This window comes from Mustela erminea, chromosome 12, assembly GCF_009829155.1.
Source record: "Mustela erminea isolate mMusErm1 chromosome 12, mMusErm1.Pri, whole genome shotgun sequence".
Lineage (NCBI taxonomy): Eukaryota > Metazoa > Chordata > Mammalia > Carnivora > Mustelidae > Mustela > Mustela erminea.
Genome location: NC_045625.1, coordinates 93,106,620 through 93,131,987, shown reverse-complemented (window position 1 = coordinate 93,131,987; position 25,368 = coordinate 93,106,620). Strand labels below are relative to the sequence as shown.

General features: G+C 45.0%; 1 protein-coding gene across 1 annotated transcript in view; it reads right to left on the bottom strand.

Annotated features, from left to right (window-relative positions):
* The window catches only part of LOC116570531 (contactin-associated protein-like 3), a 163,156-nt gene that overhangs the window by 107,875 nt on the left and 29,913 nt on the right, over window positions 1-25,368 (bottom strand). The window contains exon 3 of the mRNA XM_032307716.1: window positions 18,516-18,709. Coding sequence (XP_032163607.1) covers window positions 18,516-18,709 — 194 coding nt within the window. The remainder of the gene's footprint in view (window positions 1-18,515; window positions 18,710-25,368) is intronic.

Here is a 25,368-nt window from a genome sequence, read left to right as displayed (position 1 = left end):
CCTGGGGACCGTGTCACCCTTTCTGGCTCGGGGAAAAAAAAAAAAAAAACAGGATCCAACTTTATTCTATCTATAAGATACTCATTTTAGATGTAAGGACACAAACATAGATTTGGAATTAAAAGGAAAGAAAAGATATTCCATGCAATTAGTAACCAAAAGACGAGGGTTGAGTATACTAATATCAGATAAAACAGACTAATGCAAGAAGTGTTTCAAGAAATGAAGAACATTATATAACGGTAAGGTCAATTCACCAAGAGGATATAAGAATTATAAATAAAATGTGCAACCAACATCAGAGCACCTACATATCAAACTGACAGAACTGAAGGGAGAAATAGATTGATCTAGAATAAAAGAAGGAGACTTCAATACCACATTTTCAATAACAAAGGAATAATCAGACAGAAGATCAGTAAAAATTAGGGGACCCGAACAAGACTATAAGCCAATTGGTCACTACAGAGATTTATAAAATACTCCATCCAACAAGAGTAGAATACAGATCTTTCTCAAAAAGCCATGGAACATTCTCCAGTATAGACCAGATGTTAGCCCATAAAACAAGTCTTAAAATTTTTATAAAGATGGGGATCAGGCAAAATATCTTTTCTAATCAAAATGAAATAAAACCAGAAAGATTTCAGAAGGAAAATTGGAAAATCTACAAATATGTGGAAATTGAACATTATCTAAAACAATAAATGAGTCAAGGAATAAATCACAAAGGGAAAGTGAAAATTTATTGAGACAAATGGGAATGAAACCACAACCTAGCAAAACTTATGGGGTAGCAAAAGAAGTGCTAATAGGGAAATTTATAACTATCAATGCTTACATTGAAAAAGAAGAAATATCTCCAAGTCAGCAACCTAACTTTACACCACAGGGAACTAGGAAAAAAAAAAAAAAAGAAGAAGAACAAATTAAATCAAAAGCTAGCAGAAGGAAAAAAATAATAAATATTAGCAAAATAGAGATAACAAAATAGAGACTAAAAATAATATAAACAAAACAAGATAAGCAAAATAGAGGATAGAAACAGAGAAAATCCACAAAACCGAGTTGAGTCTTCAAAAATCAAAAATTGATAAGCCATTAATGAATCTGACTAATTGAAAAAGAGAGAATACTCACACAGCTAAAGGTAAGAGAGAATACTCAAACAGCTAAAGGCAACAATGAAAGTTGGTCATTACAACAGATTTTATAGACAGGGAAGGGTTATAAGAGAATACTGTGAACACTGTATGGTAGCAAACTGAATAACTGAGATGAAATGGATTAATTCCTAGAAATATGAAATTTCGCCAAGACTAACCCAGAAAGAAATAGAAAATATGAACAGACCCATAACAAGTAAGGCTGCTGAATCAGTCATCAGGTCTCCTTACAAAGAAAAACATCGGACTTGATGGCCTCACTGGTGATTTCTACCAAATATTTAAAGAACCAACACCAATCCTCTTAAACATTTCCAGAAATATGAAGAGGAGAGAACTCCCTGACTCATTCAATGAGGCCAGCATTACTCCATAATCCAGAGATACTATAAGAAAAGACAACTACACACCAACATCCCTGATCAAGACCAGTGCAAGAATCTTCAACAAAATACTAGCAAACTGAATTCAGTAGCATATGAAAAGGGTTATGCACCGTTACCAAGTGGGACTAATTCTTGGAATGCAAGAATGAATCAAGAAACAATCAGCGCCATAGGTCACATTATGAAAGGAAGGGTAAGTCACATGATCATCTCAACTGATGCAGAAAAAGCACTTGAACACATTCAGCACGTTTTCATGATAAAAGCACTTAACAGACTAGGAATAGAAGAAACTATGTCAACATAATCAGAGTTATATATGAGAAACTCAGAGTAAGCATCATACCCCACAGGGAAAGGTTACAAGCTTTTCGTCTAAGATCAGGAACAATTCGGGGATGCCAGATTTCGTCACTTCTACTAAACATAATACTGGAAGTACAAGCCAGAACCATTAGGCATGAAATGCCTAATTGGAATCTAATTCCAATGGAATGGAACCTAATTCCAATCCAAATTGGAAAGAAATAAGTAAAATTATCTCTGTTTGCAGATGGCATGATCTTACATGTAGAAAACCCTTAAATTCCAGGAAAACAACAACACTTTTAGAACTAATCAATGATAGTTGACCAAAATCAACATACAAAAATCTGCTGCAATTCAATACCCCAGCAATGAATAATTTTAAAAGGACACTAAGAAAACAATTTCATTTATAACAGCACCATAAAGAATAAAATACATTGGAATAATCTTAGTCTAGGGGTAGTAGAGTTGTATACTGGAAACTATGAAATGCTGCTGAAAGAAATGAAGGAATACACTTATAACTGGAAGGCTACATCATGTTCATGTTTTGGAAAACTTTATATTTCTAAGAGTTAATGCTCTGCAAAGGGATCTACAAATAATTTTCAACATGGGTGCCAGAATTACTCAGGAGAAAAGGGAGAGTTTTCCAACAACCAAGGCTAGGAAAATTGGATAATAGTATGGAAAAGAATAAAAATGGACCTTCACCTTGTACTGTATATAAAAGTTAACTCAAAATGAATCAAAGTCCTCAGCATAAGACCTAGGGCTATAAAAACTCTCAGGGAAGAAAAACAGGACAAAAGCTTTATCACATTAAATTTTGTGATGATTTCTTGGATAGGACACTAAAAGCACAGACAGCATAAGGTAAAAGAGATAAATTCAAATACATCAAAATTTAAAACTTTTGTGCATCAAAGAATGCCATCAGCAGAGTGAAATGGCAACCCATGAATGACAGAAAATACCTGCAAATTGATTAGAGGTTCATATCTGGAATACATAAGGAACTTTGTACATCCCAGCAACAAAAAAATCAGACATCTTGATTTTAAAATGCACAAAGTACTTCAATAGACATTTATCCAAAGAAAACATACAAATGCCCAGTGAGCACATGAAAAGATGCTCAACATCAGAAGTCAGGGAAATGCAAATCAAAGCTGCAGTGAGACACCACTCACACCCTTTGGCTATGTTTTCAATGGGAAGTAAGATGTGTTGATGAGGGTGAGTTGGAGCCGTGGTGCGCTGGTGGGAATGCAACACAGCAAAGCAGACAGTTCCTCAAAAACTTAAAAATAGAATTACCACAGAGTCCAGGAATTGCACTTGTTGGTATACACCCAAAAGAACTGAAAGCAAGGTCTCAAAGAGATATTTGTTCACCCAAATTCACAGCAACTTTATCTCCTACAGCCAAAAGGTGAGAAAGTCCACAGATCCCTCAGGGGAAGAGCAGCACTGGCATATACATGCCGGAGAACATTCTTCAGAATTTGACACACGCTCCAGCACGGATGGACCTGTAAGACATGCTGCGTGAGATCACCCGTCACGGAAAGACAAAAATGGTACGACACCACTTAGATGAGGTGCCCGGATGAGTCAAATTCATGGAGACAGAAAGTGGAACGGCTGTTGCCATGGTCTGGAGAAAGGCAGGGATGGGGAATTAGTATCTAGAGGGCAGTGAGTTTCAGTTCGGGAGGACGGCAAGGACTCTGGGGAGACCACAGTTTGAAAATGCTAATACCATTGACCCGGCTACTTGAAAATAGTTACAAAGTTAACTTCTATGTTGTGTCTGCTTTACCACAATAAGAAATATTTAAACAAAAAGTGCACTTTCATTAATGTGAATGAGACCCAGCCTGATTTGCGATCCAGTGAGAAATCTAATTCTTGCACATAAACTCCCTGGGGTGATGGGGAACCCCATCCACCCCTGCCCCCCAGTGCCGATCTCCTGCTCACCCTGTGCATCATCCACTGTGCCCACCACCAACATCACGGCAGTGACATGGGACCCACCTGCCATCATGCCTCATTTGGAGTCACAGAGAGGCAGGACACTTGGCACAATTTCTCACCTGTCCTCACACAGTGGGTATATACCCACCACCAACTTCACATGGTGAGGGCCTCAAAATGCCCACTCTGGTGTTTTTTTTTTTTTTAAGATTTTATTTATTTATTTGAGAGAGAGAGAGAATGCATTTGCACATGAGAGAGAGCACATAAGCAGGGACAGGAGAGAGTAAGAAGCAGCCTCCCCACTGAGCAGGGAGCCTCAAATGGGGCTCGATCCCAGGACTCCAGGATCATGACCTGAGCTGAAGGCAGACACTTCACCGCCAAGTGGAAGAGGTGGTATACCTCTTAACAAGAGGTATAAGGGCTGGAAAGGACGATCTCCTAAGACAGCGGCTTCAGAGAGAAAGGATATGAAAGCCAGAAAGGCGGAGAGGGAAGTGAGCTCAGAGACACTGTATCCAGGCGAGGGCCACAGAAAACCAGAGGCAAGTCTAGGATGGTCATCTTCACTGCCTTGCATTTCCCTGAACAAAGATGCCATGGGATGCTGAGCAAGTCCCCAACAGGGGATGAGGCAGGCGTTTTCCCAATGCTGAGCAGCTCTCTTTGCTGGTTCCCAAACCTGGAGGGACCCGCCATGCCTGCTCTGCATCTCACTCCCACCAGAGAGAAACCATCAGCAGAGGCACCATGGAGGAACTCTGAACAAGATGGCAGAGCTCTAGGAACTGAGGCCCAGGCAGGGTTGGGAAGGCAGCCAAACCACATCATTCTGGAATGCCACTGAGGATCCCAAGGGCAGCAAGTGCCCAGACATCTCCCAACCACTGTCCTTGGGTGCACCTTCACCTGCAAAACCCAAGGCTTGGGGGACCCAGATCTGCCTCAACTCACCAAGGTCATGGCCATCCTCTCGTGCCTCCTCCCCCTGTTCTGTAAGGCTTTCTTCTGCATGTGCCGGGAAGCGATCTCAAAGCAGGTAACAAGAACAAGAACAAAAAGGAAAATAAAGGACTATGTTGACCGTATCTAACACTATTCCAGGGTAGCACTGAAACTGACCATTGTATAACTCAGAGCTTAATTTTCTCGTTCTGCAACATGAAGACACCTGCTGAACAAGATGAAATGACATAAAGTACCTGGAAAGCTTGAAACCACGCCTGGCTCATAGTAAATGCTCACTAAATGTCAGACGCCAGTCCCCAGGCATCAGCTCGGCTCACACACCCGCTTCCCTCTCTGGGTCCCACTGCACATTGCACTTGGGATGCTGTTTGCTCATCTTCCCACGTTATTCAAAAGCATTTTTCTTCAATTCCCTTTCAATTCCAGATTATTGCTCTTCCTCCCTTATTAAAAATGGTCACAACAGACAAAATGAGAAAGTCTCTCTCCTCCTGTCCAATAAATATCATTTAACTACAGCTGCCTTTGTCCTTCCTGGCCATTGTCATGTTGGGATGTGTTGGAATCCCAGCTCTGGGACCTGTGAATGTAACCTTGTTTGTTATCTGGTTTTTGCAATGGTCAAGTTAAAATGAGGTCACTGGGACTGGGCGGTTTATAAGGAGAGAGACAAGAGCAGAGGAGAGACAACAAGAACACGTGGAGGATGCCACATGATGACCAATGCAGACATCGCACTGATCCGTTGACAAACCAAGGGCCCCAAGAATCACCAACAACATCAAACCATTAGAAGGACATGGAATGTTCTCCCATAGACCCTTGCAGGGAGCATGGCCCTGACAAGAGATTGAGTTTGTACTTCTAGCTCCAGAGTCATGCAAGAACAAATTTCTGTTGTGTTGAGCCTGAGGTTCTTAGCAACAGTACCTAGGAAAATCTTACAGGGATAGACTTAATTCCTTCCCACCTCAAGGTGCCCAGGAGTGTCTGAGAGGCAGGTTTTCCAAGAGAGGCAGGAGATCACTGTGTGCCTCCTTAATAATCAATTAATGAATTTATTTAATTTAAGGGTAGAAAATCTTCAACAAGGTAATGAATGCATTAAGCATTTCACTTGTTATTATTTGGGGGCATACAGAAAAAAGCACTACCACAGTAACTTTGCCTTCCATTTTGAGACACTTTTCTGCTAACCCTCAAGTTTCCTCCCAGGAAATAGGAGCTTGTGCTGGGTCTGAATCTTCCCTCAGTGGGAACTTCCCCTAATAAAGTTCTTGCTGCAGAAGGCACTCCCCCCCACCACCCCCATGCCGCCCGGGGAGTCTCTTTCCGTGGTCCTGATTTTTTTCTCTTCTCTCTTGTAAGAAAGAAAGCTATTGAATCATTACAAAGATCAAAGCTCTGAAAGGAAGATAAGCCACTCAAGTTTGAATTGATTAAGAACATTAAAAAATACACAATAGAAGACGGGATCAAATCCAAATAAAGTGCCTTTGCCTAATGCACATCAAATGGGGTGGATTTTAAACTTCTCTCTCTTGGTCACAGATGTGACATGAGGCAAAGTTCTGGGACATCCGCTGCGTGCTCTCCTTTCTTGCTCACCACTCCTTCTGGAAAAGGGGTCTGACCTTGGACTCTTTTTTAAAACTGGGCTCGTTTGACAGTTTTAACTGATTTCTCCTCAAGGGCATAAGGGAAAAGATTATGCCAATAAGAAAGTAAAAAGAGTTCTGAGCACAGCACAGCATCACAGGGACTATGACTGGCAGGAGATCTGATGTCTCAGGCGTGGAGCTCAGCTGGTGGACAGGAACAGGACAGACAGACATGCTCATTTCTATACACACCGACCTCTGTACCATAATTCCAGAGGCAGCTTGCCCTTTTATATGCAAGCTGAAAGTCACCTAAAAAAGTTTTCCTTAAATTGGAATAGTATTTATTCTTATCTGTATCCTCAAAAAGCCTATATTAGAAATATAGTCACAGTGGAGATGACTTAAGATTCTATTTACATGAAGGATACTCAAGCCTAAATCCTCATTTCAGCTGACAATCTCAAATAAATAGCGAGCATATTTTTATTTTTATGTGTAATAAAAATAGCATGAATGATATGATATGCCTTGTAGCCATTAGCCTGTAGATCTTATAATCGATACAATTTATGTCAAGGGTGTAATCTGGGGAGAAAGGCCAACACAGAAGCACTATGAAAGAAAGAAGTCAGTAACTGGAAGTTTCCAAATGTCATCAGGGAGAGACTGGGCATCATGGAAGTCACGGTCATCCAGGAAAATAGCCACGAATGACACCTTTTTGGAAGCCATTCACCCAACAGAGAAGATGTGGCTTCATGAATATGGGGTCAGCTCATCATGCCTTCTTGAGAAACACAGAGATGCAAAGGGTCCTACTGCTTTAGAGGACAAGAGCACAGAACTTGGGGGATCCACGCAGAGTAAGCAGAAGCAAACCTGGACTGGGTCTGGGGGAAGCAGACCCTCAGCTCTCAGCTCTCAGAAACACACTGTGTAGATGAGAAATTAGAACCCTTGTGTGCTGTTCAGGGGATTGCAAAATGGTGCAGCCCCTGAGGAAGAGTTTGGAGCTTCCTCAAAAACTTAATATAGAATCACCATATCCAGCAATTACACTTCTAGGGATATGTCCAAGAAACTTAAAAGCAGGATCCCCAAGAGACAGGTGCACACCCATGTTCAATGCAGTATTATTCACATTAGCCAAGAGGTAGAAACTCCTCAAAGGGCCATTGATGGATGAAGGGATATCTCGGTCCATTCAGGCTGGTAGAACAAATCACTGTAGACTAGGTGCCTTCTAAATGACAGAAAATTACCGCTCACAGTTCTGGAGGCTGGAAGTCTGGGGCTGGTGTGCCAACATGATCAGTGAAGACCCTCTTCTGGGCCATACATGTTCACTGTGTCCTCACAGGGCAGAAGGGGGTAGGCATGTGTCTGAGCCTCTTTGATAACGCACCGCCCATTTCTAGAGGAGTCTGCTCCCATGGCCTAAGCACCTTCTGAAGGTCCCACATGCTAATATCATCATCACCATTGGGAGTTTGGGTTAGAGCGGTGACTTCAGGTGGGACACAAACATTCAGATCATTGCAACAGATAAAGAAAAGATGGCGTACCAAGACAATGGGATATTATGCAGCCATTACAAGGAAAGAGGTCCTCTCCCATGTTACAATGTGGATGACCTCAAAGACCTTATGCTGAGTGAAGTAAGCCAGCCACAGCTAGACTCATGCTATAGGATTCCACTTACGTGGAGCACCTGAAGCAGTCAAAGTCCTAGACACAGTTAATAAAATGTGGTTTCAGAGGGCTGGGTGGAGGAGGAAAGGGAAATTCATGTTCAGTGTGTTCAGAGCCCTTCATTTTACAAGATAAGAAACTTCTAGAGATGTGTTGCTCGACAACATGAACATACTTAATATATTAACTTAATATAATTATCTTCAGTAATTATACTGAACTAAACACCTAAAACTCGTTAAGTAAATTTAATGTTATGTGCTTTTTACCACAATAAAAATTAACTGTTTTGTATTTTTTAATCCTTTCAACACCCAGTATTTAATGGAATACTAATATATACCTGTAGTTTAAAAATAACAATTATTGTGTATTTTTAGCCCCCAGCCTGTTCTGCAGAGTGAGAAGTGCTATTACTAATTTGCTGTGTGTCTTTCCAGAATTACCGCGTGTGCAGGCACACGTATGTGCATGGTCATCTCAGGGACCTTGGATGGGGGCACAGTGTGCGCATCGCTTTCCTCACTTAAAATAGCATTTCCTGAAGCTCGTTATCAATACATAGATTCACCTCCCTCTTTTCAAAGGAAGGCATTTGATGCAATACTGCACCGTAGCATGCTTTATCTCTGCGCTCACCAGCGGCAGAGAACCGGACCGTGACTGTGAGGACGTAACACTGTCCTCACAGGCGTATTCTGTGCCGTTCACGTGTCCCTGTGGGATTCATTCCCAGGAGTGGAGTTTCTACTGGGTGTAGACAGTGTTCTGAGGGGACTTAAGGTGACGCTCCTTCTGGACTATCATCTTCAGAGCTATGCAGCAGGCATTTGGGAACCCCTTTACTTAATTTTATGGAAATTGCCCTCCAAGGGTTTGTGAGAGTGAACAACTTTTCATGCATTTATAAAACTCTCTGTTTCATTTTGTTTGCTGCCTATTTCTATCTTTACCCCATTTTTTTTCAAGATTATTTATTTATTTATTTGTCAGAGAGAGCAGAAGCTCGGAGAGCAACAGGCAGGACAGGCAGAGCAGGCAAAGGGAGAAGCAGGCTCCCCTTGGAACAAGGAGCCCGGTGCGAGACTCGATCCCAGGACTCTGGGGTCATGATCTGAGCTGAAGGAAGATGCTTAACCAACTGAGCCACCCGGGCGTCCCTATCTTTACCCATTTTTAAATGATTTTTTAAATCATACCCATTTATTTACAAGAATGCTTTATAAATGAAGAAAACTTGCTCTTTATAATATATATTTAAATTTTCCCCAATTTATGTTTGGTGTCATCTCACAGCAATTTTTCCCCACACATCATTTTTAAATTAATCTGGTTTATCAATCTTTTTATTTTTTTTTTTTTGTAGCATCTGGGTTTCCCATTTTCCTTAGCATGCTCTTTCCAATAATGTGTACAAAACATTTTTCTAATTGCATCTACCCTTTCTCTGTGGCTGATTTATTTTAAATTGTATGTATTTAAGGTATAAAATAGGGATCCAACTTTATTTATTTTTTACAGGTTGTACCAGTATCATTTATTGAATAATCCATTTTTTGTCACTAATTTGAAATGCCACATTTATTTTTTGCTAATTCTGTAAATATATTTATTAATGAACCCTATTGTGTTTCTTCACTAATATTTGCATTATGCTAATATAAACAATATTAATATTAAGTAGTTTCAAGCAGCTACATTTAAGCTTTGTAAGACCTTTTACTAACTTAATGGGAATAATTCCCTTTAATACTATTCTTTTTACCAATTGCTGTGGCTACTTCTGCATGCAAACATTTTAAAATGAAAGTTAGAAAGACCTCATTTTAGGGGCCCCTGGTGGCTCAGTGGTTAAGAGTCTGCCTTCAGCTCAGGTTATGATCCCAGGGTCCTGGGATAGAGGCCTGCAACAGGCTCCCTGCTCAGTGGGAAGCTTGCTTCTCCCTCTCCCACTCCCCCTGCTTGTGTTCCCTCCATCACTCTCTCTCTCTCTCTCTCTCTCTCTCTCTCTCTCTGTCAAATAAATAAAATAGAAAGAAAGGAAGGAAGAAAAAAAGACTTCATTTTATTTTATTTCAGGGTTAGTTAAGGATGAGCATACATCATACATCATTACACTATAAAGTCTTGATACCCAAGGACAAGGATTAATCTCGCTTTTCTTTGATGCCCCTTAATGGTGTTTTAAGTACCTTTTGGAGCTTGTTTTGTCAATTTTATTGTTTGTGATTCTATTAAAAATGAAGTCCATGGTTCCTTTATCATTTAACTAATTACTTACAAGTACAAAGAGAAATTAATTAATTTTGGAAATTACTTTCATGAGGAGATACATTGCTGAGTTATTTTATTTTTTTAAATTATTTCCCAGGAGCTTTTCCACAGTTATCCAAGAACATATAATGACAAATTATCTTCATGTCTAATTTTAATGCCTCTTGTATTATTTCCCTCTCTATCTGAATGCACTTTTTAACTTGAGAACGTAAGGTTAGAGGCTTAGAAAGGAGGGCTTAACACCTTCATCTTTTAAGGTCACATTGGATAAGTGCTTTTAAAAAGCCGTCCAAATTCTCAAAAGTAAAAGAAATCCCAGATTGATTATCTCTGACACAAGTGCTGAAATAAGGCAGAAGTAGAAGTTTAAAACTTAATCTGGAGATGAACAAACAATAAGGGGAAAGACTACCTTTTACCTAAGTGAGATGACTCATTATGAAGACAAGTCACCCACAAGACCTCATGACAGAAACGTGGAAAACACTGGTCTCCTTCAGATTGCAGAGCAGTCATGTGTCTTACATCTGTTCCCTGCATAACACTGCTCAGTAAATGATACTGTAGCAACTAGGCAGCCATCTGGAAAAATCCATGCGCATGGATCCCTACCTCACACCTTAGACAGATAGAAAATGGACTAAACCAGGGATCAAGCAACCTGTAGCCCAGAGCCAAATGCAGCCGGTGCATGTTTTTGTAAATAAAGTTTTATTAGAACACAGCCACACTCATCCACTTACACAATGCCTGTGACTGCTTTCACACAAGGGAGGAGCTACAACAGAGACTGTATGGCCTACAACACTGAAAACATTTGTCATCCGCCCCTTTACAGAACAAGCTAGCAGATCCCTTGAACACACCAGCAGTCCTCTCAGCATGAGCAATCTGAGAGGATCTTTAGAGGACCTCCAGCTTCTCAACTGATGCCCCAACAGTACTGGCTGGAAATTTGAGGATTGCTAATTAGAAACTCTCACCATCTAGGAGTTTTAAGACCAGCTACATTAACACTTTTTTTAAATACTGAAAACCTGTCATCCTCTTCTGGAAAATACTATTATTTATTTCATTGCTGCCTCTGTCTATACAAATTTATAAAATGTGCTCTGCATCAAAGGCGGAAAACTGTTCTAACTCCAGGCACAATTTCTGCAACTTGCAGAGATACTGTACGTATACAGAATGCATAAGTACACACCACACATGCGCATTCTGTATATTTACAGTATCTGCAAGTTGTAGAAGTGTAGAGTTGATGGTCACTCCATCTGAGACAAACTGTTGTTACATCATCCTCTGAAGCTGAGCTGCCTGAGTTGCAAGGGGCTTGGAAGAGTCTCCAGGAGACTCAGCTGGAGATTCCCTGAGCTTCCCTGCCTTCTGTCTCCCCGAGACTCAGCTCAATGACGTTTCCTTTCCATGACTGTGGGGAAACTTATCTGTAAGAATTTAATTTTTTCATTGTTCACTTTTCCTGCTTAACACAGAAAGGATTTTTTTTAATTTTTATTTTTGTGCTCTTTCAAGGAATTAAAAAAAAATCCTACTTTTAATGAAGTAGGTAGAAAAGATAGACAGAGAAACAAGCCAGAGACCCTGACTCCAGAGCTGATGTGAAACAGTCACAAGACGAATGAATGGAGTGAAAGAGACTAGTGTGTGAGACATGAGAGTAGTGTGCGAGACACAAGAGAGTAGTGTGCAAGACACAAGAGAGTAGTGTGCGAGACACAAGAGAGTAGTGTTCCAGACAGGAGAGAGCAATGTGTGAGACTTGAGAAAGCAGGGAGTGTCCAAGCAACTTCAGTACAGAGTGAAGGTTTTTGGGTTGGGGAGGATTGTCATTGACAGAGAAGGAAGGAAGGGAGGAAGGTGGGAGAGAGGACAGTTTTCCAGGATGGAATCCAGCATTGATCTGCTGTCACTGAGACCTGCAGTTAAGGGCACACGGGAGACCACCTTAGACTCAATAGGCATCATCCTTGTACAACTTTGTGGGGAAGAAGTGTTAAATATCTCGCTCTCATATTTGGCACCAAAAGCCTCCCACTGCATAAGCTGCATCCCAGGGGTGGCTAAGGTTTCCATATCGTTAACTACCGATCTGGCTGGGGCCTATTTGATAACAGCAACTTACCATTAATTCAACCCAAAAGCCCTTTATCAAGAGACCATAGTAGGCCTGGGTCTCCCCAGAAATCAATCCCTGACCTAATGGCCCTCAGAGCTCAGGAAGGGAAGACACATGTGGAAAATCCAATTGCTGTCCACAATGATTAAGTGCCATCCATGAAGGAGGGTAGAGAGTGGCTGCCATGGTGATTGATACACTGTACATGAGGAACGGGATGGTTAAGCGGGAGCTACCCATATCCCCGCAAGGCTGAGTATACAGAAGTGACCAATAATGGAATCGTCAAGTGTTGCTCCCATTATGCTATAAACTGACTGGTCTCAGAGCCGCACTTGGACCTGGTGAGCCTGGCACTGGCCCAGACCCCAATCTGGCCTCACAGACCCTGCAGACCCTTTCTGCAACTACTTATGTGAGGTGGGGCTTGGTTCTCTCTGGTCATCAACTCAATAGTGAATGTGCACACCCAGACCTGAAATAAACCATCATGGACTTAGCGACTGAACTCACAGGGGCTGCGTCCGGTGAGTTTCCACTTCAGCTCCCAGCCAAGCTGCCTACTCAGCAGAGTGCCTACTTCCTTGCACACATGCTTCCTTATTTCTGATTCAAGTTGTTCTTATTATGATTGGACATGGTTCTTATCCCTCTTTATTTTGAAATCACATATGGGTCTCATGATTTTTCTACTTACACCAAGTTACCATGGTTTATTTAAATCTGAATTCAATAGTTTGGGACTTTTTTCTGGTGATGCCATGTTTCAAACATATCCTGAACCACAAACACACACATGTGCCTGTGATCTGGATTTCACAATCAATTATTTTCCTGTAAGCGCACCAGTCCCTTCCCTCAAACACATGAGCCACTGCAGAAGTAACTGATGGCCCCATCCCATCTGCATTGCTCCCAGCATTTTCCTGTCATTTCTTCTACGCTAACCCTTTGCAGTCACCTCTGTCACTCTCGGAGAGCACTACGAGGCTGTCCTCTCCTTCCGTGTAATGTTACTTAGCTTCACTAATTAGTCAACACTTTCTGCTTGGTTCAGGTTGTAAGTCATCCAAAGTAAAACAAAGTTTCAAATTCTTTGCTATTTCTTTTTTATTTTCACCCAAGGACCCACTGATACACATTTTTTCAAGGCAAAAGAAATCTATTCAATAGAATTATTATACTAGATTCTATGTTTATTTCAAATAATTTATTTTGTTGTTGTTTTTCTCCAAATCCATTTACTAGTCTCTCCTTAGACTATGCCCTTCTCATGCAAACATCCTGCAGAGGAAGAAAACGCCACTTAAATTCTAAGTCGTCAGTATGTTCCGGGTAACAGCCCAATCTTGAATTCCTAAGAGATACATAATCTTTGAACTTGAGTTTCAGGAGATAAGAATAAAGCCCTGATTAATGCAAAATGTACAGGTTCAGGAAATAATCTAGTTCTCAAAGATGGTACTAACTTTAAGCACTTGGTCGTTATTGATAAAAGCAATAAGACACTCTGGGCTTTGTTCCACTAGGTTGGTGATTACTGGGGAGAAAGAGAGTGTCCAGCAGCCAAAGGACAATGGAGTGAGGGTCCTAAGGCTTCATTAAAGGGAGAATCATGTGCTCAGGGTAACAGGTGCCCAGGACAAGCTGCATCCTCCAGCAGGATGTAATCTCCTCTGATCCAGACAGGTAAGGTCACTAAAGGAGCAGAACCACTTCTCCCGCAGATGGGGCATGGGTCTTTTCAGTCAGCGCTTCTGGGATCCTCTGGGAATCTTGTTAAAATGCAGATCTGGGGGCACCTGGATGGCTCAGTGGGCTAAAGCCTCTGCCTTTGGCTCAGGTCATGATCTCAGGGTCCTGGGATCGAGCCCCGCATCGGGCTCTCTGCTCCGCAGGGAGTCTGCTTCCTCCTCTCTGCCTGCCTCTCTGCTTACTTGTGATCTCTGTCCATCAAATAAATAAATAAAATCTTTTAAAAAAAATAAATAAATAAATAAAATGCAGATCTGCAGGGCGCCTGGGTGGCTCAGTGGACTCCTGCATCGGGGGTCTCTGCTCAGTGGGGAGCCTGCTTCCCCCTCTTTGTTTGCCTGCCTCTCTGCCTACTTATGATCTCTGTCTGTCAAATAAATTAATAAAATCTTTTTTAAAAATGCAGATCTGGGATCCAGGAAGCCAGGATGGGGGCTGAAACTCCATTATCTCTGTCAGGATCCCAGGTGATGCTGATGGTCGGTGGGCCTCCTGTTGAGTTGTAAATCCCATGGTCATCCAGGTCCTCTCTCTTGCAGAGAAGGGGAAGACAGGAGTTGAAAGATGCAATGTACAGGCAAAGGAAAGCAGACAAATATAAAGGAAAGCAGAGGATCATAAAGAGAGATGAAGACTAGGAGATTTGAAAATATGGCCCTCCCAGCTTCCGTCCCTTCTTAGTCGACAGTAGCCCATTAGGGTGGCTGAAAGGTCCTTACATGGCTCTGCCCATAGCCCAGGATCCTCAGTGCCTAATGTGGGGCAGGTGGGACCACCCGGTGGCAAGGACTCTTCCAACAACCACAGATGGGAATTCTTGAATGGCCCTTCCCCTGGAGTCAGACAAGTCCAAATGCTTCCCCAGGCTTCCAAACCCATCCATCTGCACCAGGAAAAACATGCCAGTAGCTGACCCAGGGAAGACATGGGGCAGGCCTCCCTCTTGGGTACAGCTGAGCTTGAGACCACTGGAATCTTCCTCTTCACAGTGGTTGGACTCCTAAATCACCTAGACCAATTCAAATCTCAAGGCTGACACAGTCCCAAGACCCTAATAATGCGAGCGGCTCACTGTGCCTAATGTTTGTGCAAACAGCTCATTTACACTCAGTACCCATCGTCCTGGCTGGGGTCTTGCAAGGAGGGAGCCTGTGTGACCGGCCTCCAATAAATGTTCAGGCTGCTGAGTCTCTAACGAGCTTCTGTGGCTGACAGCTCTCCTTGTTCTGGAGGGAACTCAGCACGCTCCGTACGTCTCCGCTTGGAGAGGACTCCTGGAGGCTCATGCCTGGTTTCCTGGGGACTTCATCCCATCTATGTTTTTTCCTTTACTCCTTTTGCTTTGTACCCTGGGTACATCATAGTTTTATGACTATGCATCGGTCCCGCGAGTCCCCCCAGTGAATCACAGGACCTGAGGAGGATCCCGGGGATCTCCAGACACCCAGCAGGGGAAAAAAAGCAGCTCAGTCAACAGCTTACCCAGAGGACCCAGCCAGGTGCACCAGGCTTCAGACCTACAGAAATCGTGACCTAACAGCTCTGTCTCATATTAGGCCACCGAGCACCTAGTCGTTTTTTACAGGAGTAGCACAAAACCAAGAAAATGACAGTATCTCTTCTGCTAATAAAGAGGATAAATATCTCAAGGAAAGTTTTTAGAATCTTAAATTCACTCTCAAATTAATGGCAGTGAAGCATAGATTAAAAACCAGGACCTGAAGAGTGGGAAGGGCCTTCGGGAAGGTATGTGCTTTAGGGTGAAGAGCAGGTCCTCTGTGTGAGAAGGGCCAGAGAGCAGCCAAATCTGCCCGATCGTCTTCAAGAGACTGTGGGTAGAATCTTAATTATCATCTCGTGGGACTTACTGTGGCCAGAGCCGGCTGTGTACGCAGCCTGCGGTGGAGACAGCACCACGTGTGCTGTGGGGATGGCTGAAGGACGTGCAGAAGGAGCGCCTTTCCTAGAGGAGACCGAAAGGCAGAAGGAATTCCTGCCCTGGAGGAGCTTCAAGAAGCCCTGAGCCGAGACGAGGGCCTCAAAGGGGGCAGAGCAGGGAGCTCAGGAGAAGCGTCCTACCTCCAGGGAAGGTAGATTCCACCCCTTCAGTCATCCAGCACACATTTACCAAGGCGGGTCTCTGTGAGCGAGCTCCCCGGGTGTGGGAGGGAGGCCACCACACCAGACGTGACCATGCGACGGCCAGTGGGACCGAGGAGTCCAAGCATCCATCCTCACCTGCATGGTCTAGGGTCAGTAACACCACTATCCTTGGCCCTTACTCCCCTGGGCTCCTTGAAACAAGGTGCCACATGGTGATGCTTGGATTTTGGTCCCCCCAAAACCAGTTAACTAAAAAACAGGAATGGTCACAATGTCACATCTGTGTATCGGGGTGGGATGGGGGTAAAAATATGAACTTTGGTTAATACAACCAAGAATAAGCACACATTAGTGATCCATTACCTGATTTCAAAAAACAAGATTTAATTTGGAACAAAAGCTCTCTGTATGGGTAAATGCTTCCTTAACTTTTAACTGTTATTCATTCTTACTTAATGTTGATCTTAACCCTGGTTTGGACCTGGCGTTCCTAGAATTAGCTCAATGTCGAGATATACTTCCAATTACACACTTGGCAACTGCTTTTGGGGGGTATTAAAGTCAGCTGGTCCCCTAAACACTAATTTCTTTTTCCCAGTGTTAGACAACTAACAAGTTCTTCCTAATTCAATTTAAATCAACATCTATTGATGAACTAGAAGGAGGTCCAGAGATAAAAAATTAAATAGGCCATAATCAATGAAGTTATACTAAGTAACAGAGTTCTAAGGGAGTTCAAGTGAGGCCAATTTGTTACCCAATGAGTATTATCATTTTGTTCCTTGTTAGCATTACAGATCAGCTAACAAGCTACCAGCTTTTTCGCTGACACTTCCCCTCTTACCATGACAAGATAATTTTTAAGACTTACCTAAATATCCTTACCTAAATTAAATGGAACCTAAACTGTATATTTTTTATTGTGGGTAAATTGTCCTAATATAAAATTCACCACTTTGGCCACTTGTAAGTGTGCCGTTGTGTACCACTGACAATCACACGGCTGGGCAACCGTCACCGTCATGCACCCCCAGAACTTTCTCATCTTCTAAACTGAAGTTGTCCCCATGAAACAGTAATTCTCCATTCCTCCCCTCCCCAAGCCCCTGGAAACCATCTAAAGTGTATTTCTTAAAAGACTTATTTATTCAGGAGACAGGGTGCTTGGGAAGAGGGAAGAGGGAAGAGCAGAAGGAGAAGGAGAGAGAATCTCAAGCAGACCCCCCACTGAGCATGGAGCCAACAGAGAGCTCGACCCCAGGACCCTGAGATCATGACCTGAGCAAAATCAACAGTCGGAAGCTCAACCAACTGAGCCACCCCAGCGCTCCAAGTGTATTTTTAATAAGAAGAAGAAAGTAATTCCTTCTCCACCTGAGAAATCTTCTTGAGGCCACAGCCCCTATTGCTCCAACGGCCAACAGCAACGCAGCAGACACCCCACTCTATCCACAGAGCTCCTCCCTCAGGGCACACTATGATCTAAAGACTCAAATCTCTGGATATCTGGTAAAGTCCATATATTTTAATATTCAGAAAGTCAGGTGAGTGAATTTTAATTCTTCTCAAAGAAGCATGGGTATAGAATCAGAAGCAGAAAGCATGTCCCTGGTGTAAGAGAGTTTAAGTCGTTGTGACTCCAAAGAATCCCTGAGATCTACCCCCCATGAATGACAAGGGGACACAAAAGTGCCCAGGTTGCTGCTGGAGCCAGACGTGTGTCCCTCAACATGCCATCATCTAAATGGAGACTCCCTGTGACGTGTGTGTCAGTGTCTGGAGACTCAGGAATCTCACTTAACCGGAGGACTCGGAAGAATGGGTTTACTCGGCTGAACGACTGACACCAGCTCCCGGGCTCTGGGAGGGAAGCTACACTAGGCTGCACGTGACCTCACCCCTTCAATCACACACTGTGTCCAGGAACAACGGGGAGACATGTTCAGTGTTTCCCTGCAGCACAGGGACGTTTGACTTAGCACATACGGGGCCACACGCGTCTTATATTCACTTGTAAACATACTCAGCTACTTTGGGAGGCTCCGTCTCTGTGCTCAGTCGACAGATCCACAACATCAGGGAGTGACTGGCACAATTCATAGCAAGAGACAGCTCTCAGGAAGGAACATACCGAGACGCTTTCCTCTCGCCGGTACTGCTTCCAGTTCCTCCCGCCGTCACTGAACATGAGGACGTAGCTGGTCACCCAGTCGGAGCTCCCGTACCCTCCCTGCGTGGCCACAGCTGTGACCTCCACTCTCTCTCCAAGGTCGACCTGCAGCCACTGGTATTTATCTGACACAAGTGGAGACCAGCCACCAGCCCCTTGAGGGGAAACAGAAGCGGAGAAAATAGTAAAGGGGAGAAATCGTTAAGACATTATCACATTATCCTGTGAAGAAAGAGATCATAAATAAAACTTAAGAAAATCAGAATTCCAAATTCTTGAACGTATAACCCTCCATGATCACACACACACTCAAAACCATGGGTTAAGTAAACAGATGAATCCTACATTCCTCATGAATTGCTCTGATTTCTTGGTCATGACCCTGACTCTCGGGCACCCAGTGGTCCCAGGCAACACGTGGCCGACCAAACACCAGGTCACCACATCCCTGCTTGAGACTAATATCTCCGCCGGCCTGTATGTATGACATGCCTTTGGACGGACCTGAAGGAAAACATGCAGACCGTGGTAGAACTAGAACAGCTTAGTTCTGGAATCCCAGCATGAGGAAGTGCCCTAGCAAATGACGGGACAGGAAGGGTGGGGATGGCAAACCCGACGCTCGATGCGCTCACAGGTTCAGGCGAGAAACAGGCATTTTGAAGAACCATCTGAAACGCAGAGCAGCAGGGGTGGACTTGAAGGTTTTCCTGCGCAGGGAGGGAGAGCCTGAGGGGCAGCAGGGAGCTTGAGGGAGAACACAGAGCGAGCGAGTAACAAGAACATTCTGTTGTCGAGACAGCAGCGGCAGAGCAGAAATCACGAGGCTTTGTCTTGTCCAGTGAGAAACAGATGAGACACAGACTCAGAGGAGGCTCCCGGAGGCTGTGCTGGGACATACTTTGTTCTTCACGCCCCAGAAACGTGGCTTTTGAATGTAGACTTAAATGTCACATTGAAGTTCCTGGTTTTAAATTAATAAGCAATTAAAAAACTGGAAAATAAGTTTGAAACACCTTCCGGAACCAATATTTTGCCAATTATCCCTGTCCAGAAAACACAAGTCATGGAAGTCACCTGTAATATGATAAGAGGGGTTTGGGAAAACAATTTTCCCCACTGTCTGACACCTCGCTTGAGGTTCTCATAGTGAGGCCTAACGCATTAGACCACATTGACCGTCTTCCCGTGAGAGGCTGTTACGGACCCCCGCACTGGGTTTGCTAAGGCCTGTAGGGCTGAGTGTATGTCAGGAAGTGTGTGAAATGGTGCCAGGACGGCTGCGAGGGAAACGGAAGTGGGGCGCTTGCATCAGGATCAGGGCGTCCCCAGGGGGTGGGCATGGACGTCTCTTCACTACATTCCCCTTTCACCACGTCTCCCCTTCACCACACAATGTGTTCAAGCACAGCCTCCAGGAGAACCCGGGTTCTTTCTCATTTCTTTCTACCCAGGTTTCCCAGACTGAATCTTTGTTCAAGTATTCCAAATTTTCCTCTCAACGTACCACAAGCCCAATGCCTTTTTCTTTGACCCAGAATCCAAAATGTGCTGCCTTTTGGGTTGTTCTGTAATGCATCTTTTTTTAATTTTTTATTTTTATTTATTTTCAGCATAACAGTATCATTATTTTTGCACCACACCCAGTGCTCCATGCAATCCGTGCCCTCTATAATATCCACCACCTGGTTCCCCCAACCTCCCACCCCCCGCCCTTTCAAACCCCTCAGATTGTTTTTCAGAGTCCATAGTCTCTCATGATTCACCTCCCCTTCCAATTTACCCCAACTCCCTTCTCCTCTCTAACACCCCTTGACCTCCATGCTATTTGTTATGCTCCACAAATAAGTGAAACCATATGATAATTGACTCTCTCTGCTTGACTTATTTCACTCAGCATAATCTCTTCCCGTCTCGTCCATGTTGCTACAAAAGTTGGGTATTTGTCCTTTCTGATGGAGGCATCATACTCCATAGTGTCTATGGACCACATCTTCCTTATCCATTCGTCCATTGAAGGGCATCTTGGTTCCTTCCAGAGTTTGGTGACCATGGCCATTGCTGCTATAAACATTGGGGTACAGATGGCCCTTCTTTTCACGACATCTGTATCTTTGGGGTAAATACCCAGTAGTGCAATTGCAGGGTCATAGGGAAGCTCTATTTTTAATTTCTTGAGGAATCTCCACACTGTTCTCCAAAGAGGCTGCACCAACTTGCATTCCCACCAACAGTGTAAGAGGGTTCCCCTTTCTCCACATCCCCTCCAACACATGTTGTTTCCTGTCTTGCTAATTTTGTCCATTCTAACTGGTGTAAGGTGGTATCTCAATGTGGTTTTAATTTGAACTCCCTGATGGCTAGTGATGATGAACATTTTTTCACGTGTCTGATAGCCATTTGTATGTCTTTATTGGAGAAGTGTCTGTTCATATCTTCTGCCCATTTTTTGATATGATTGTCTGTTTTGTGTGTGTTGAGTTTGAGGAGTTCTTTATAGAGAACTTTTGTCTGTACTGTCATTTGCAAATATCTTCTCTCATTCCGTGGGTTGCCTCTTTGTTTTCTTGACTGTTTCCTTTGCTGTGCCGAAGCATCTTTAACTTTTTATTCCAAAATAACTTCCAATTGCCCAAAGAGCTACAAAAGTGGTAGAGGGGATTCTTGTCTCCTTTGTACCAGTTTCCCCCAAAGTTACCATCTTACATTGTCATGGGGCTTTTATCAGGATGAAGGTATTTACACAGTACAAAATTAATGCAACGACAAACGTTATTTGGATTCCCCAGTGACCCCACTGACCCCATTCCTCTGCACCAGGAGGCTGTTTACACACCGACTCTCCTCTGTGTTCTCAGCGCATGCCAGTTCTGCCACCTTTCCTTGCCTCTCGTGACAAGATTAGTTCTGCTGCTTTGTCTGAGGGCCCCACTCATGGCTGATGACTGGAAGTCCTTCTGTATTCTAGCTGAGAGCCACTCACAATCCGAGGGACATTCCTTGGCAGCTGGGCATGATTTTTATAATTGTCACAAAAATAACCTTAAAAATTAGGTGTTGGCATTCAGCAGATCATTTTTTTTTTTTTAACGTGGAGATTCCACATTTGAAATTTCCTACAGATCACTTTAGATCTCTGAGGGACTACTGACGTCCTGTATCCAGCTTCATCCTAGTTCACAGCAGAGTCCTGTAGAAGGTGCTGATGATACCCCTGCTGGCATTTTGTCATGTTTCCCTGTGAATTTTAACCTCTCTCGAGGCCAGGAAGTATCACCAGCATGGCATCACCCATGCAGAGAAGCAAATTCAGTAAAAAGATCACGATGTTACCGGCATGTTCCTGGGACCAGCCTCTCCCACAGGTGCTGCTGCCTACCTGCCAACCAGCCTCCCCCACCTGCAGGTACAGACCCTGAACACCTCCTCCTGACCTTCAGTGAGGACGTGCTTCTGGCATGTGTGCCAAGCCATCTGATGAACTTGGGGCGGCGGCAGGCATGGAACAGCAGAATCCCCTATGCCGGGGGTGGTTCGCTCCAGCAGGCTAACGAGGTCCCCATGCACCCAGATCGCTGCTGGACGCTGATGTGCAGAGGGAGTCTGCATCCCCCCACCCCCGTCACCTGCCTCTCTCCCCCCTCCGCCCCTTCCTGAATACAGGGTCATAATGTGTACCAAGGAAAACCCATCTGGGGGCCCCACTTGTGCAGAGCAAAGTGCAGAGCCTGGAAGGTGACCCCACGCAGAGCCTGGAAGGTGACCCCACGCGGAACATCCTCCTCCCTCCGGGGACAGTGTGCTAGCTGTGTGTCGCGACGCCGAGGCAGATGTGGCAGGAGGATGTGTGCAGCACCCAGTGTCGTCCCTCCCACAGGCTGCTGGGTGCTGGATGACAGTCACCATTACAATGGGCCATCCCTGCCGTGGCTTCAAGGTGCATGAAGGGCCACAGCCCCGGCACTGAGCTTTCCGGTGACCTTATCACTGAAGGTCTGTTGCCTGCGCTTCTTCCCAAAGGTAAGACGGTGAAGAAAGACACACTTGTCGTGCATGCAGGATGGGCCAAGGACCTCACCCGGGGCCCCATGTGGGACCCCACAGGCCCCACACCCAGGAAGCAGGACCGGCATGCCGGTCCCTGCTCCACCAATGAGGAAGACACAGCATTTGAGGTTCCTGTGAGGGTGTTGGATGAAAGCTTGGCCCTTTCCACTCTCGACCCCTTGTACAGACATCTCCCCGCAGTCCCTGGGTTATTCAAGATTGTCTGCTGACCACCAGCCAGACTGTATTTAAATTGATCTGTCAGAAGTTTTCTGTCTCTGGTTAATCCTGTGACTGCTTCCCCCCGCTTTGGTGGCTCTGACAGCAGCAGGGACACGTCCTCAGGGAGAGGAAAGGTTGGCTAGGAAACTCACAGCGCGGCCTGAATTGCTCTGTCCAAGGATGGTGATGACTGTGACCTCGACCCCTGGTATTCACAGAACATGTACTTGTGTGAACCATTGGCTTTACACAGAGAAGAACATGACCCAGGGGGAGAAGAGCCAAACTTCATGCCTCCTTCAAGCTTCAGTGAGCACGAGAGCAGCCGTAAGAGACTCTTCTCTCCGGGACACCAGGGTGGCTGGAGGGAAGGTGGGCAGGGGATGCAGTAGTGGGGTGATGCGCATGAAGGGGGACACGTGATGTGATGAGTCCTGGGTGCTGTACGCAATGATGAGTCACTGAACTCTAGCCTGAAACTAACACTGTGCTACGTGTTAACTAACTTGGGGAGAAAAGATACCCACAGAGCAGAAGTCAAGTGGGTTAGTTGGAAGTGAACAGACCTACCCATCTTTAGGGCATCTATGCCAAACACATAAGTGGCTCTACTACAATTGTTGCCAAGGGAAGTGTCCCCCTGCGATCAATACTCTGTTGTCTGGGAGGGGGTCGCATCCAGCGATGGTGTTCTTTCCACATTCACTCCGAGTTCCAGGCAGGGCCCAGCAGGAGCAGGAAGAGCAGGAGAGAAGCAGGAGCCCATGCTGCCTGCCCCAGGAAGATGACAGGTGTCCCCAGGAAGGTAATGGACATCCCCAGGAAGACGACGGGTGTCCCCAGGAAGGCAAATTCATCCCAGGAAAGCAAAAGTCATCCCAGAAAGGGAACAGGCATCCCCAGGAAGGTGACAGGCATCCCCAGGAAAGAGGGGCCAGCGGGCAGATGGGCTCTGGCGACGGTGTCGAGGTCCCCCTGACCTCTCCACTCAGGGGTCCTAGGGCTGGATGTGCTGAAGCCTGGGTCAGACACTGCTGTCACTGAGGGGATTAAGGCATCTGCTACAAATATGGTTCCTCAAGAGACAGCACCAGCTGTGTCCAGGTAGCATTCCGGCGATCAGGACGGAGTAGGCCCAGAAACCCTGCCTCGGGACCCCCAGCTCCCCTGCCTGTGTGCTTCCTGCACTGCACTAGGAGCCTCAGCCGGGAGAATGGGACATTTCCCATGAAAGATACCTGGAGGGAAACGGTCACTGCAGCTGCCTCAGTGTGAGCCGCGTTCCCACGTGCAAAGACGCCGGAAATGGCTGGGTAAACAGACCCTTCGACAGTCAGATGAAAATGCATGCTCAGTGCACACCTGTTGCCCTGAGTTTGCTTTAAGTGCCAGAGATCTTGAGGAAGAGAAAGCACCGCACAGGCATTCACATGTGACCTTCCCAGGGACTGATTTCCATGCCCTACGCACCAAGCCTTCTGACTGCAGCTCTGTCTGCATAAAGCAGACAAAAATGGGTCAGTCCCATGTGTTTTGTTTTGCTGTCCTCACACAGACTCCTGAACGGGTCATGGAGACCCACTGAGATCTGACCAGAGGCTCTCAGCTCCGACTCGTTAGAAGTTCTGCCCCAGCAAAACATGAGACGGTTCTGCCGATTTCCCACCATGGAAACAGAGCAAGAACTGCCCAACAAGCCTGTCACAATCCGAACAGGTCATAAATCCTTCACTTAATACTGAATAAAACGTGTGACTGAGCTCATTCATGTCCCATGAAATCTCTGTTTACAAGGAGTGTGGCTCTGGGACGTGTCCTAATTCTAGGAGGGCATCCTCTCAGCAGCCCCCTGACTCACGCAGAACAGACGGGAGATCAGATCACCCCTGAGGCCATCGGAGGTGGGCACCTCCCTCTGCTGTGGGAAGACCCCTGGGGAGTCCAGGGCCCAGAAGGGCAGGAGGCCAGGCCAGCCCACTGCTCCCCAGGGGAGCTCAGCTGCATGCTCTCAAGGCAATGTCTCCTTTTTTAAAAATCCAGTATGGTGGAGGATCATGTCAGGAAATGCAGTGGGGAGCTGCTCGGAAGACTAAAGCATGACAACTAAATTAGCCGCCCATTTGTGACTGCTCAGTCAGCCAAATGCCTCTGGGGGAAAAGAAAGAAAATTCCACTGATGCTAAAACTCGCGTTCTCTTGAAGGACGCTGTATGGCTTAATTCCTAACCGTTAGTAAGCATGCCGTGAGAGCCTCTGATGAAGAGTCGTGGACCAATTACCTGCTGTAGGAAGCAGAGTATTGTCATGAACGCAGAAATGGGGAGGGCTGAGCGTCACATCACATGACAAGCAGCATGGTTTGGGAGGTGCCTTTAAAGGATGGCAGGTGAACATGTCAGAGCAAAGCCCACTCCGCCGACTTCCTCAGAGGGAACGCAGCAACGGGACACAGTCAGGCTGCAAGGGCGGCAGGAAGAACAGGGCCTGGGATCACCATCCCCCCATCAGCCCCTAGTCCGGGCCGTCTCCCTTCACGTTCACAGCG